The sequence below is a fragment of the Neodiprion fabricii genome, chromosome 3 (assembly GCF_021155785.1).
Source record: "Neodiprion fabricii isolate iyNeoFabr1 chromosome 3, iyNeoFabr1.1, whole genome shotgun sequence".
Taxonomy (NCBI): domain Eukaryota; kingdom Metazoa; phylum Arthropoda; class Insecta; order Hymenoptera; family Diprionidae; genus Neodiprion; species Neodiprion fabricii.
The window spans coordinates 40985027-41001212 of NC_060241.1; the positions used below are offsets into that span (position 1 = coordinate 40985027).

The window sequence follows — 16186 nt, forward strand, 5'->3', positions numbered from 1 at the left end:
GGCGGTCGGCCCGCCGTGTGTCAGAGAGACGGGCGTCTCCCCCACCTCGGCGATCGTCCGTCGGTCAGGTTCGGCAATATTCTTTTTTTTCCTCCTGCCCAGCGACTCCCCCACCTTATGATCGGCGGTGCCCTCGCCATCGGTGTTGCCCCCGTCGCCCTGTGACGCCGGGATCCCGCTCGGGCGCCGTAGTGTTGCTGCACACATGCAAGCGAGAGCACCGACTCCCGGATCCCCGTCGACGCACCTCGCTCGCTCTCTCGCTCGTGCACGCGCCCGCGCTCGCGCCCTCGGTAACGATAACAGAGCGCCCCGCGGGTTAGTGAACGCGACGGCGTCTTGGCCCCAGCACCTCAAGGATCGAGCGCAACGCGTTACCCGACATTAAATACCTTCCCAGAGTGACAACCGGCCCGGGTGGCCGGCTAACATCGGTTCAGTGGTAAATCCCGCATTGCGAACAAGTATTATTCACGCGCGTGGGTGGTGACGTTCTCCAGCACCGCGAGGACCGGCAGAAGCCGAGTGACGATCAGTGCGCCGCCTTGGGCTTCGGCCGTTTGTACCTGCAGTGGTTTTGGTTGATTCTGGTGGTTTGAGTGAACTAGTGCGGGAAGGAGGCGGTGCCGAACGAGTTCTCCCACGAACAAGAAAATCGTCACCCGTTATACCTTCGGCGAGTAAACCGAGAACCGGGGCGGATGAGGGCGAAGACAGGGTCTAGCTTCGACATCGGTGGACACTATCGAGGGTGATCGGCAGGCGTGCGGCTCAGAGGGGCCGAGGAAACGTAAGAGATATTGGACACGAGTCCCGCCGAGTCTAAGGTGGATTTAGCGGAGGTGGCGGCTTCGTTTGCGGGGAGTCCGGACCCCGAGTTCGCCGTGGCGGGCGCTGAGATTCTCGCTCTACCGGGAGTGGGCAACACACCCGGTGTGAAAGGTACGATATACGGTGTCGGTGCAGGGCTGGCGGGTCTTGACAGCGAGGCGGTACGCCGGTGGGTCGCGGAGGCTGCGAGGTCGGTCCAGCGGCAGATTCCGCCTCCGGTACTCGTACCTGCCGCTTCATTTCTGTCGAGCCTAACCCCGCCGATGACGCAAACGCCGAACATGCACCTGCTCGACAACAACAACATGACCGAGGCGGTTTCGGCGGGCCAACCTACGGCCCAGCAGCACCAGGAGCACCATCAGCAGCCTCATCACCCTCAGCAGCAGCACCATCTGCACCAGCCGGGACTCACTCACCAGCAGAAGCTCCAGTCGAGCCCGACGAACAATAACACGATCGAGGCTTGGCGGTCCGCCCAGGGTGGAGGTATTCACCAGTGGTGGAACCCCCCCGGTGGGGTCCAACATCAGGAACCACCCGCGACCCCGGTCACGGCTTTGGCGAGGGCCGGCTCACGCTCCAGATCCCGGTCACGGTCCCGGACCCAGGAGCACCCGGAGCAGCCCCTCGACTTCTCGGTCGGCTCGCTCCAGCAGCAGAGAGCCGTCCACCTCCAGGCGAGGGCCCACGTCGCGGCTCAGGCCGCCGTCAGGATGATGCACGAGCGGCTTCAGGGCGGGGCGGTGACACCCCGTAGGAACAATAACAACCTCGGTGGACGACAGAAGTTGACCAGCAATAGCGGCAGCAGCGCCGTCAGCAGGAGAAGCTACAGCCCCAGCGAGAGGAGCGACAGCGGAAGCGAAGACGAAGGCGTTTCGACCGGCGGAAGCCCGACGGGACCGCTTCACGGAACCGATACCGGTGAGTCGATCTTATCCGTCTTACCATTCTCTCAACCCTCGGCAGCTAATTGTTCATCCCGACGGCGGCTTCTTACCTTTTCTTATTCTATTCCCTCTCTATAGGTATGTATCTCTTCTATTCCACATCTCGTTCTCCCTTCTCTTCTCTTCTCGTCTCTTCTACCGGAGCGTTGCGAGGCTCTGGCCGTTACCAACCCCCCCCCCCCCCCCCCTGCCGTAATAATCGTCGCCCTCATTTTCCGCCCGGTGGAACGCCGTGCCACTGTCAAATCCACCGCATTGTGCCCAACACACAGTATTACGCACCAAGGGAACCGTTTGTGTATGAGCGGTCCGATCTTATTTACCTGGATCACAAAGGTTAGATACATATGCGTAGGTGTACAGGTATATTAGGATGGTGCGTGAAAAAATATCGGTGGCAACAATTGGTGCTTTTGTGCTCTTCTACCCAACACATCCTTACGTTGAATAATGTGACATCGAATCTGTCCCGCTCAAAATCCGACCCCTCGAATCAAGTTCTTTAGTTGAGGATGTTTCAGTTTGACCTACGTTCGTCGATTTCTTGGGCGAATTTTTTTCATTGACTTCGCGTATAAACTCGTTACAGAAAACTGAGGGAATACGACTGAGAAAGATGTGCAGCTGCATCATGGGGAATTCGTGCAATTTTGTTGAAGAGGGGTTCAAGCCTGCAGATAATACCGATTATTATGATTCTACATAAGTTCCATTTTCTCATAAAAATGTGTCCGATATACGTGAATTCAACATCCCGGAAATTTTTCACATAATCTTAGCAAAGATTTTTCGAATATCAATGTTACGGTCAGAGAAGCTAAGAGCCCTCAAATCCCGCCCTCCTAACTTGTCTTCAGTTCAAGAATTGCAGAGTTTCTTTACTGTCGCCGATTTCGTCAATCTTTCTCGCGTCCACTTCAGGACTAAACTTTGCAATATCTGGAGTCGTATGTAGTTGAATATTTCTGAACCGTGTTTCAATGCTTTTCGTTTTACTCCCTTTCACCCTGATAATATGCGAGATAGCAAAATACAAGTCGGCGTTTGAACTCTTTCACTCAACATTGCGACGAAAAGTTATCCATAAACCTTATTTTGAAAGTAGTCATTTTGCCAAATGAATTGGCAAATCACCTCACAAATTTATACCAGAGTCGCACCTGCTCTACCACACCTATCATGAGTATGCGGTCTCGCGGACTCTGGACACGTACAGTCGGAGTGAGCTTACAACAGTTTGGTGCTACCGCTTCACTATCATCAAATACTTACGTCAACCAAACTTCTGCCAATGGAAAAAAAAAAAAAAAGTGAAGCCAAAAATCCGTATTCTGGAATTGACGTTTTTATAATATTTTCACGATCCCTTGTCAATTTCTTTGGAATTTTTGTTGACAAAGTCATATGAGTCGGATTAACAGTGCATCGTTTCATAAGTATATGAATGGAATGATGAAACATAACGAATTACAGTCGTCTCTTTACAGCCGTCTCGACAGCCATAACTTAAAGTCTAGAAATTATGGCACTGGGACTCGGAAGTAAAAAATATTTCATGAATCAGTGAAACGTCGTTAAACATGAACGGTACTTATAAGCTATACCTGCACTGCAAAGTAAGGAAAAGGGATAAAATGAGAGGTCGAGAGTCACTCAGATGCTAAGATATCCGCAGTTTGCCTCATCCATTCAATACAAGATGAGACTGCACTAAAAATAAAGACGTCGAATTCAAAGTGATTTTTAACAATAGATTGGATTTTTAATATTGGAATACCATGAGATTAAGGTAATATTCCACGACATTCTACCTGATCAGCTCATGTGGCGTGCACGTTCGCGTTCCTATCTATATAGGTGGTCGGTATCTGCTGATTTTTAAACAAAGTTAAGTAAACGAAGTTAAGAGCGATAAGGGCCCAGCTTATGCGCCTGAATCGCTCGGCGGCTGAGCGGAGGAGGAGCAGGGGAGAGGGCCTAGTCGGTATATCTTCGTCATGATCGACACTAGCTGTACGCTGTGTCAATATGTTGACAATTGCGTTTTTCTTCTTTTTCTTCCTTTTACATTCTTTTTTTTTTTTAATGTACAAGCGATGATAATTATGTAGATGTTAAACAGCAGGGGAACTGATAGCCGGCTCGCCTCGGCTCGAATGAACGCGTCCAAGATATGGCGCAATAGTTTGAAAGAAGATTAGTCGATTATCGATAAGAGGTAAACGCGACAAATACGTATAATAAGAATAAACGACTATCTTTTCCGAGTTCGTACAACGCGTGTTGACGCATATCACTGTTACCTCGTACCTACTCGGAAGAATTCTTTTTAATTACTACTTATTATTTATTATTACTACCGATGGCCGATTATCGAAACCGATCGTTGAGATTTTTCGTTCTACAAGGCCTGCTTACGATCTGACTCTTCCGTTCCGCGTCCCCGTACCTTTGATCACTGGGACAATAAACGCACGGCGGAAGTCGAATCACGATCGTGCTTTCCTAGTATGTACGTTCAGTCTTCTGGTATGCATTTGCGATATGTGCGATCGTTACGGTTATCAAGGTATTCTTGGAAATTGTAGCTTACTCTAGTGAATCTCGATCAAGCCGCACCCTAAATCAGTTTCAATTAAAGGAATAAAAATTTCTTCCAGAGCACAGTTCTCTACCTCAACCTTAAATCCTTGCGCAATACGGGTGAACCTTGTCATTTAAAATGGGTTCGTTTCACTTCGTTTTCAGCACACATTTCGATGTGTTACCTATTATTTGCAAAAAAATCTCTATGAGAAATTAGTGTGCATTGATAGTACTGGTTGGCAAAGAAATTAGCGTAATCTTATATGTTATAGTTATGGCGTATAACAGACGTTATTTGTCAATTATATAATAATACATCGTTTGAATCTGATTTCTTTCAAGGTGACAAATTATCATCTCAAAATTGAAGAAAGAAATTCGATCAGGGCCGAACGATGTCGAGTTGATAAAGATTCAACATTGCATCCGTAATATGTAATAATAATGGAATAAAATACCAGGAACCTGCAGCGGGTAACTTCATTTCACAGCTGCTTTAAAATAAATAATCTATCTATGGATACTGGTCATAGGACACGGGTAGCTGTAGGTATTGTGTTAATTACATTTTTCAAGATTCACAATTTTTCGCTACGATATTTCCTCATACCAAGAAAGAAAGGTCAACTCAAATCGTGTACAACTGCGACATAATGCCCTATGGATGATTTTATCGAGACTTTAACCAAATAGTAGTATCAATGGTGACTCATTTCTCAGAGTTACAAATTTATTAGCAAACAATTAGTCCTGAGGTAAAAGGTAACTTGAAATATTGTACCTAATAACCAATGTCTTTCAAATTGCAAAATTCAGACACCTTGCGTGAGAGGTCAGACGTGACAAAGAGAATGGTGCTTCGTAAGTTATATTTATTTGTTTATTTTAAACTGATTAACGGGATAGCTGAATTCGAATTTGTCGAATTCTATTTTGAGGATCATCCTGCTAGCAATTATCTGTATCACTGTGCCGAAAAATGAAAATGAAGACAAACCGGAAAAGCAATTTTCAATCAAACGAAAAATATGATTACACGAGTCGATTCATGCAGTACCGTTGTTGACCTTGACCAGTTTTTACGAGTTCACTTGCGATACTCGTGATAATATGATTGTTTTCGGTATACTATTACACCGACATCGTTCGTGTGAAAACCCCTGTGCAGGAGACAGACTTATACCTACCTATAACATTTATATGGACCAAAGTTCACGAAAGCGAATGAACACATATGTGTGCGTTACTCAATGATTAGAGATGCGAGCGCCCGTACCTTTATAACACCGAGCAAGTGCCCATTGCAGCCGATGTTTCCATTTAACTTTCCCCAGCAGATTTGAAAGTAATGACAATGATGGTGCAGACGCATTTTTTATCGATAGGGTTTAATTCACCGTAATTCAACGGCTTTTATCGCGCTCGACAGTTTTCCGCTGACACGATGTGTGTATTTAAATTACCCTCCTCCCATTAGGACGCAGACCTCGTATACGCTGGAGGCGTTGAGTCGCCCAACGACCCGATAACAAGGACCTTGTGGCCGGCACATATATACGGGAAAAATTATATCCAAGGCATGCATCGATGGCTTTTATTTCGTATTATAGATTTTCATTTCAAAAATCTTACACTTACCAATATTCTGCAATTTTCGATACAGCGATTAAGCCCTTATACATCGTCACGTTTCACCGACGCTAAGATATTCTGACGGATCTTCCGAGGTCCCGCCATATGGTTAAACTGAGGTTGAAAATTTTAGCCATATCTGTATTTGGCAAGCGTGAGCAAACCATGCGATAAAGTTTGACCATTATCACACAGTCGGATGCTCGCTCACTTATGAACTCACTCGTCCACTTGCTTATAGGTAGGTATACATATATCTATTGGCATGCGCAAACGACCAGCATCGCTTAACCCGTGTTAAATTCAAATATGCAACAATCGTGATTAACCGTCCGCCGATTCAGGTTTGGACAGTAAACAATACTGTTATCGTTTTTATCAGCCACTAGGCGGCAGTTTTTCGTAACAGTTTAATTCCTGGGATTGAATGAAATAAAATTGAACTGCTTATCTGATCTGACAGGGTTGCGTGGAGGATTACGGAAAAAAATTTGAAATCACACATTCCAGTTTTGCAGGTGCAGTAAGGTGACGGTGAAAGATGAAGCTTATCCGGCTGGATGTAATCAGGGTGTTATAAGTGCCTCTGTATAAAGGGTGGTGTATGCCACATGATATGAGCGGATGTCTGAAGCGATACGCAGTTACAGGGTTTAATTTTATTCCATAGCTCGGCCCAGGCGACGCGGCGATTCAAGGCTTTCGATTACGCCGAGCGTGCCTACGTCTAGGTAGGCCACAACAGAAGGACACCTCGCGGGGCGAATTCTCCGCGGTCGGCTTTGAGACTAGGTCGCGGGGGTCGTAGGTCTCTCCTCCCTCCTCTTGTCCCTGGGCGTAGGTCGTCAACCTGGGTAACGGCGGCGTGTGCCGGGAAGGGGGGGCGATGTGCAAGTAAGAGGTTGAAGTATCCGCCGAATAAAGCTGAGCCGCGATAGTGTTTCGAGGCACGTGACCACACGGCACGGCAGCAGGTACCAGGTTAAACCCTTTCTACCTGGCTTCCTTCCGCCGCCTCGTGCGTTTCCCTCCTTGCCGCAGACTCGGCTCTGCCCCGTCCTTGCGATAGGGTATGCAGGGGTTACCTACCGATAGAACCGACCCTGTCTACCTGCCCCTGTCATGCCCATCTAAATCGCCGCGACACGCGTACCGGATTCTTCAAAGATTCACCATAAGGTATAAAGGCAGGGCGGGTGGGGAGGGGTTAAGGGTCGGGTCTGACACGTGCTGCGCGCCCCTTTACCCCTTGATCCTTCGTTCGAGGCCCGATCGGGGCTCGCGGTCTAGCTCTCCGACTCGTTGTTGCTGCAGTTCTTATATAAGGTGCTTGGCAGGATTTGGCCCTTGAATTCGTCGGTCGGGACGAGTGCGCGTGTCTGCTCCTCTTGGTGGCGGTGGGTAAGGTGCGGTATAACCCTTTCACTCTTATTTTTTATTCAACCGCGCGTGTACGGGGTATTGTACCTCGGCCAGGCTGCTGCCTTCAATCTCTGAAGATCTCGCAACAAAGACGTCAGGATTGCGTGGTACATTTCACCTGCTAGGTTACCCCTTTCGGTATTCATTTCTTCTCCTGGTCCTGCATCTCATGACTTTTACGATCCCGGAAACGATCTTGATTGACGATTTCTTTCACCTCGGGGGTTGATCTACCCGCGAATCTAATTGATTTTTCATTTCGTCGGGAACGGATCAAAAAATGTGACTGTTATTGCGGGGATAAAAATTATGCCGGATCTTGTAATAGAATCTTATAACCGTGGTGCATTTACTTCCGTAAACGTCCTGTTCCCAATATTGGTACGTCAGGATATAAGAGGAGAGGTCACCCGCTGCATCCTTGCGTTCAACGGCGACGGAATCGAACGTCAATCGCGTCGGTCGAGAGCTCTATCGCAATGACGATTCACGTATACAAAGCGATATTTATAAAAAATTTAAGACTCGGTGCAAGAACGATTTAATCCGGACTAGCAAGGGGAGGACGATCATCTGGGGTGACGGATCTTGATAAAATTTGAAACGGTGAAACTAGATCGAATTTCATTAGACCCGTATTTTTGTCCGTCCCATGGGCAGCGTCTCCTGAGCAATCACATAGGGTTATTATTATAGGGTTATATTAGAAGCGCACGACCTTTGCGACCTATTGCGTATAAGCGGAAGAAGAATAAGCGGCATTTTAAAAACAATTAATTTTCTTCTTTCCATTCCAGCGTGCGACTTTTTGGAAAAACTTGCAAAGAAAACTCCGCAAAGAAAATCATGAAACTTCGTCATTTTATTGAATAAACTGGTGATATTCGTGAAACAAGTAGGTACGCTATGCACGAGTATTCGTCTGCAAATGTTGTTTATACCGCATGCAAATGATAGTTCGATATTACAACAATGAAGCTGAAAAGACTTCACTGATTACTTCAGTTTTCATACTGAAACATTATAGTAGGCCTGATTGGAGTAAAATAATATGTAAAAAATTTATCCAATAAATTTTCAGTGACAATTAGGAACGAAATATTATAAAGTTCACTCAATCGTGCAAAACGATTCAAATCTCCCTTCAAATGGAAAGGTGTTCACAGAAAGGTGTTAACATTTATCGAGCAATTGTGAAATACCATTATTGGCGTGGATCCAATCTGTAAATAAGAAGATGCAGTATTTGATTTTTAATACCCAAAGTACCTATCACTAGCAATGACCACTAAGCTAAAAATAATCGATGCTTCGATTAATCAAGTCCAAAAAAATAACCGAACACAACTCGATTGAATAGGTAAAAATTAATCTATTAATCGATTATTTCGTATTTTTTTGAAACGGTTCCTATGAAACCAAAATTTCGTAAATTTCAGTATGTGGTGTTAATAGCGGGAATTTTTTATTTTTTTTTATAATTGATAGTTTCATTCAAGATATTTTTCAATTTCAGGTGTAAATTCTTCACTTTCACTTGTTATTTCAACTAGGTACTTACAATTAGTAAGTAAGACAATGATAATAATTGATACTCTAATCACAAGTATTAATTGATATTGCATCGCGTCGTTCATGGGAGTAAAAAAACGAGAACCGATCGCGAGGAAAAACAATCGAGTCGGTCGATTGATCAAGTTTCGAAAAATAATCGATTATACTAGATTAATCAAAACAAAAATAATAGATTTGATTGAAAATCGATTATTTCTGGTCATCCTTACCTATCACAAAGTCTTCTGATTTCATTTTGATCAAATTGGGGTAAAACTCGACTGATCGTGAGGTTAAACCGTTCTCGCGCCCAGGATCTCAACTATTGGTGGATAATCGTGATCGGAAAATGCCTGAATCTTGAAAAATATTGTATTTAGATGGTTTGGTATCTCTTTGGTAAACCTGCATATTTGATATTATGACTAACAGCTTGAGTCTGTAGTAACAAGCGTATATATACTTATCCGCTTATCTTATGCGGAATAGCCGCGGTATCTACACCCACGATATAAATTTTGTACGTACTTAATTATGGTTAGCGGGAATTGATGCGGGTATTATGCACATTTATATTGACACATTTATCATCATTTCTTGGAATAACTATCCACCCATTCGGGTATGCGTATCTGTAAGCTACGTTTGCGTGACACGGAAACAAAAGCACAAAAAATTATTGACGCATCGATACATATGTTTAAACTTACGTATATTCTGTATGTACGAAGAAAAATCAGAATTTCTAGTTGCTTTTATGAAAACTTGTAGCTCTGTTAGAATAACGGATTATGCGTGACTAGTTGAAAATTTATATTTTAATAATTTTATCCCGAGGTACGATTTGATCGAATTATTCGTAAACGTATAACAACGTCATATTCTTGCCGCCGCACAGGTACGTAGGTACGAAAAATGTCTTGTCGCACAGCAGCCTCTTGACAATTCCTGGCAATTACCTATCTCATATCCAATGAATGCATGGCATCTGATTATGGCAGTGGGACAACGAGGACGTTACATTTGGTCGACGTCTTAAAAGCAGTGTAAATGAACGGTGCTCTTCGGAGGTCTCAGCCTTTGTTCGCTGGCACGGATTTGCATAGAAGTAAGCACATGGCGTGCGGTGTTCATCACACGGTAGTACCAAGTAATGCAATTACATTTGTATGTGTGTACCTACCTATACCGGAGAGAGAAGAAGAATTGGGTATGAACGGGCAGGGAGTCGAGAGGCGTGGAGATGAGAAAGAAAGAAAGAAAGAATCAGAGTCGGTGGGTGCCTGTCGATTTCCGTACCTACCTCGTTGCATGAAATATTTTTGCTAGCTCTGTAAGACCCGTGGTTTTTACCGCCGACAAAGTGATAGCTAGCCCTTCCATGGTCCGAAACTTTCGGGAAGTAGCGGGACGCCGTTTTCGACGGAATATCGCACTTTTGGCATAAAGTAATATTTCACAAACTACTTGGATGTTCGCCATCCTCGGTATCCGAGAAGGTTATACTTTTATCTCTGGTTTCTTACTTCGGTAATGCATGCATATATCCATCTATCTTTTTGTCTATCTGTCTGTCTCCCCACCCCTCGCTTCTTTATCGGTTGTTTTTCTATCACTTCGTTATCGTATTTCTTCCTATACACCGACAGGCGAATAGCCATGACTGCTGGTTCCACGTTCAATTCGCCATAGTACACCATTGTCTAAAGTGTATTGCGATTGAAAAGATCTAATTTCCATTTTCATCCGGAAATAATTACGCACTACGTGCTACGTAATCGCAACGTTTCGTATAAATATGTCAACAATTCATATCTTGCAGCACGGGGGAGATTAAAAGTAAAATAGAGAGTGAGAGAGAAAGAGAAGTGACCGCATTCATCTTGCAGTAATTGAAGTCATGGATAGAATATTTATTACACCTGATTTCATGCATATATTCGTTAAAAACATGCATAATTACATCTATGTAAATCGGACCAACCGAGCATGTGTAGTTATAATTTGGCGTTGTCTATTCGTTTCGATAAATCTTCACGTAACTCCATAGATAATGTCCTAATGGGGAAGTCCGATTTGCGATAAAAAGTTTAATTTGAATATGCACAGCGAAGCATGTACACCTCAATGATTGCGTGCCAACGTGCTGTAGGTGTAATACGTATAGGCTTTCTCAGGATAGCCTGCGTTCCTTGCCGCTGACTATTAACCCCGCGGGCCAATTATAAGCGAGAACCTTATCTTCAATTATTTTTATCACTTGGCCGCGTCATATTGTACTTAATTGAAGAAATTTCAACTCACAGTTCCTAATTTATGCCCGCGCAGGTGTGAAACTTTTTTCTGATTTCGGGGTCAAGAGTGACGTGCTATTCGATGCTTCGGAAAACCTCGATTTTTATTGTAATTCGTGCCGCCGATCGATTGAAATTGATATTGATGTTGTTAACAGTTTTAAGGATAAAATCATTAATTTGTTCACTTCTCTTTCTCTTGTCTTTGAATTTAAACAATTGCCACTATTTTACATTATGAGCATACTTTTGGTAAGTTTTTTTTTCCAATGCGAGTGGAAACAATTGAAAATATTTGACACGTATCGTTTCGCTATGTCCCCTAGACTTATGACAATTAGCGAATTCAGTAGCTGTTACAGCAGGCAAGTATACTCTCGTTGATTTACTGGATGCCCGCCAGCCAATTAATTTCGTAATTGATCGTGGGATACGATCAATACATGTATTAAATACACATATCCATACTCAGGCACACGTATATACATATAAGTTATCCACGCAGGCACCGTAAGCATAGCCGGATGATCAGAGATTTTTTACATCTCCTTTCACACGCCCCAAACACGTCGACATACATTTTATACGTATGCATACATACACACACATATATATATATATATATATATATATTGTTCGAGCCGTGCGCCGATATTTTGAATACATTGGATAGCAGAGTTCGGTTTCCACTCTCTGTGCGTACGCTTCGCCTCGTTGGTACCTCGGTGGAGTACAACACCGTTTAGCTACGATTCGTCTGGCTACGCGACGATACGCGTATCGCTTGCGGACTCAACACACGTTGTAATCGAGATCAGTCTTTGTGAATAAAAGTGTTATTCTTTTTACGAAAATACCGAAGGTGAAATTAGTTATCTACCACCCTGCGTTTTTCCTCCAACCGTGCAGATTCAAACCCTCTCTCGCCAACCGCGCGAACATATATATATATATATATATTAGACTGGGCCAAAAAAATTGACTATTTTTTTTTTTATAATATAAATAGATAGAGAGATATTGAGAATATCATTCAGTATGGCAAAAAAAAAATTTCATGAAATTTTAAGCCCTTAATATTAACTTTAAGAGGTCCATCATCGCTATTTTTGATTTTTAGTAATAATTTGATGTTTTACGTCAGAACTGTCGAAATATTGAAGTGAAAAAATTTATGTTCACTTATCCCTTTATAAAATTAAATTCCCTACAAAAAAGGTCTGATTATAGATTTTTGTCAGACAAGCCGTTTCCGAGTAATTAAGCTTAATAAATTGATATAATTTCTCGATTTGACTTTTTTAATTTGGAATTTCGTGACTAACGAATCAATGAATGTATAAAAAAGATCATGACAGATTCTTAAAGGAAATTTAATGTTCTACAAAAAAGATTTCTTAATATTTTTGCCTCAATTTAATTTTTCAAAAGTTATTCTCAATTAAAATTGAAGAAAAACTTGAAATTTCAATTATATATATATAATTATATATATATATATATATATATATATATATATATATAGATAGATAATTCCCATATAATATACCCATTCCCTTGTCAGTAATAAAAAATAAAAAAAAAAAAAGCAAAACAACCGAAGAATATTGTAAAAGAATTGCTCAGAATATACCGGAGATCGGAAATGCCGGATGCTCCGAAATGCTCGAACTTTTTTACTTACGTAAGTTACCTATGCGGCAATTATATTCAGTCAACCAAAGGTGTTGAATTCATCATCTTTGTTCAAGCAATATAAGCATGCCAACGAATGATTTACTCGGATTCATCACAGTGTGGTTACGAAAGTTTTATGAAAGTGATGATTCAATTTCATTGTTACGCTCATAAATAAGGTTTTTCTTCACATTCCGGGATACCTTGACCCAGCACAGTTCGAGTACCGATCTGACTGATTCAAAATTTTATTTCCGTAACAACGACACGTTTCGCAAGTCAATTCGACCCTTGAAGTAATGGTCATTTGAAATTACTTAAAGACGTGTCAATGTTAAGGAAAGTAGGTATCTGTAGTTTCCACAAATCGTTAGCGAGCTATCGAGTGCAGACAAAAGGACTAGGTCCGTATTATATGACGTAATTAGTACTTGATATACGCAGATGGCAAGTAGCATGACTGGTGCAAGAAATGGTTGTCCGATGTTGATTGTGCGTGGCCTGAGCACGTCTCAATCCTCGCTTCGCTCTTGATTCTTAATTTATGAGATATTCGTGAGAAGGCTTCCTCCACGGCGGGTCTACGAGCCGCGTTTTACCGCATAATTATCATACAAGCGCTTCGTTGGAACTGTAAAGGAACAACGGCGGTGCACGTAGGTATAGATATACCACATAACAGCACAAGAATATCGGAGGTATATGCGCCGGTAATTCTACGTTCGTCTGTATAGCATGCTCACGAACATACCACTGTGCTTGTATAGAGACACTTACAAAGGGGAGCGAACACAGAGCAGGAGAGAGAGAGAGAGAGACAGAGCGACAGGGGGCACGTGATCGTGGAGAGTGAAGAGTAGAACGTGAGTTATAGACACACCGGTAAGTACCTGCACCTAACAGGCTGAAAAGCAAGTATGGTTGCTGAGTTATCAAAGCCCACTCATCGCGGGTACATCCGGATTCAAATGACGTTTCATGCTTATGCTTATGTTTATTTATCCACTTATTAAAACAACATTAAGGCCCACGTCCAATTATCTACGGACCCTAAATGCCAGCAAGACCCGGCTGAGGCAGAAGGCTAGCGCTCCTACCTGCAGTTCATGGTTTCTGAAATATACTCGCTATACTTAGACTATTTTTAAATCATTTATTGCATTGAAATCAAATTAAAAATAAAATTACATTGTACCGCATAATCGTGAATTTGATCGGTTTGACAGCTAAATTCGCTATTTATGTTGTTACATTCAACGCCATAGACGACAATTTGATGTATATCCGACTATTTACTTATCGCTGCATTTTAACGGGGTGATCGATGCCATTCGTGCGATTTACCCAAGCGGTTACCTATTCTTCATGTCAGGGATATGCACGGCTTACAGCAGTTGCATAACTTCAGTAATTGTTACCACTTGAAGTCGAGTCGAGTCTTTTAAAGGCATTCGAAATTCTTGAAGTCATATGAAACCGCTTGACGACGTGACAAGTGACTCCAAGTCATTTTAATACGAATGGAGCTTACATCAAGTCATGTCAATCTATTCCGGGTCTTCGAACTTGTCAACTTACTCGCCAAGTCACGCGATTCCTATGAAAATTATAACGAATGAGGATGAGGAGGTGCAAGAAAAACTCTGGGCTTGAGAGATGTTGAGGAACTGACATGGTATATCGGGCCACGCTCCGTAAAAGTGAGGATAATTTTTATGTATAAATGCTAAAAACGCAAGCAGTTGAGGATGAAACAATTGACGTAATTGTAGCTATATTGTATACCGGCACACGGTACCGGCATCGTTTGCGTGAGTGTAAAAACTCAAGAGCCAAGCTTTGTACTGCGTGCCGTTACACAATTACTTTGCCTTGTATCCTATGACGTGTGGTTTGCTCTATCTCAAGTCTTTGCAGCTTCATTCAACTCTTCGAAACTTACCAAGCCTCGTTCTGTATACGAGTGAACTGGAACTGGTTCTAAATAATATGCAGATAATCGATGGGATTATTGATTAAAATCTTTTTCATTTTTGTAGTACCATGGGAATGATACGTACAAACTTCACGTAGACTTTAAGACGATATTACATATGCCTATAAATGAAATACTCAACTTCCATACTTGACTTCATAAGTCGACTAAAAAAGTGCTGACCGAACGCAATTTAAGAAGGTCGTAGGACCATAACGTTTCTGTGAACCAACCATCTCTGCAAAAAGATTTAAACAGTGGTATTTAAATGGCTGATAACAAGAATCACATCTAGATTTTCTAATAACTTGAAAATAATACAACAGCGTGTGATGGACGATACTGTGGATTCAACCAACGTACCACCATTATTGGAGAAATACCAACTCATTGGACACGATAATGTCCGAAAGGATACGATTGCGTAAAGGTTCAATTGGAAATATCGCAGCGATTATGAAACATTAGATTATATTTGAAAGTGAATAATTTCATTTATATAGGGTGAAACATATTTTATTTGTAATCATCAATAACAATATTTATGTCTGACTCAATCTTTAAATGTAGTCACTTGTTGTTAGGAATTTTTCTTCCTTAGTATAAAAGTACATGCGAAGCATAAAATCGTTGTGATCTTGCGTTGCGTATAATACAATCATTCTTGCTCACCTCACACATACGCACTTGTAGAGACTAAGAACGTTCCTAAATATGATCGATACGATATGCCACTCGGATCCAATTTCTGACGAGGTAAGGTGTCGAGCAATAAGATCAGTCCCGTTGGAATAGGTGCAGAAATGGCTGATCTATTAAAAATTTATGGAATCAAGATCGCATTTCGACATCGCGAAAAAAGCCACGGCAGTTGAAATAAAACATGCGTATAACCTGCTTTACCGTGACCACGAGCCGGCGGCATTGATCCTTTGTAATCGACGATATTTGCGGGAGTATTATCGCAAATCTTTGATGTTTCATTTCCGTCTGATTTCCGACCGAGCGGGGCATGGAAATGGCTAATCGATATAATGAATAATTACGATATCTTTTAGGCCGTATCCCTGCTTGACTCAGCTTTTACGAAGCACACTACGTACGATACATCGATCGTCGCCCGCGTGGAATTACGATAAGACTGGGATATTTTATGTAGATATAAAATACTATCAGCATGACGCTGTACAGTACATACAATTTAAATGTTGTACGTCAGGAGTGGGAAGTGCGGTAAGTATTTGTTTGGTTTTATCGTTTCG

General features: G+C 42.5%; 1 protein-coding gene across 2 annotated transcripts in view; it reads left to right on the plus strand.

The window, feature by feature from the left end:
- Positions 1-210: 210 nt before the first annotated feature.
- Positions 211-16186, plus strand: part of LOC124177997 — a 115887-nt gene continuing 99911 nt past the window's right edge. For both annotated transcript variants that reach the window (XM_046561015.1, XM_046561016.1), the window contains exon 1: positions 211-1758. In XM_046561015.1, the coding sequence (XP_046416971.1) occupies positions 1095-1758 (664 nt within the window). In that variant the 5' untranslated portion in view covers positions 211-1094. The remainder of the gene's footprint in view (positions 1759-16186) is intronic.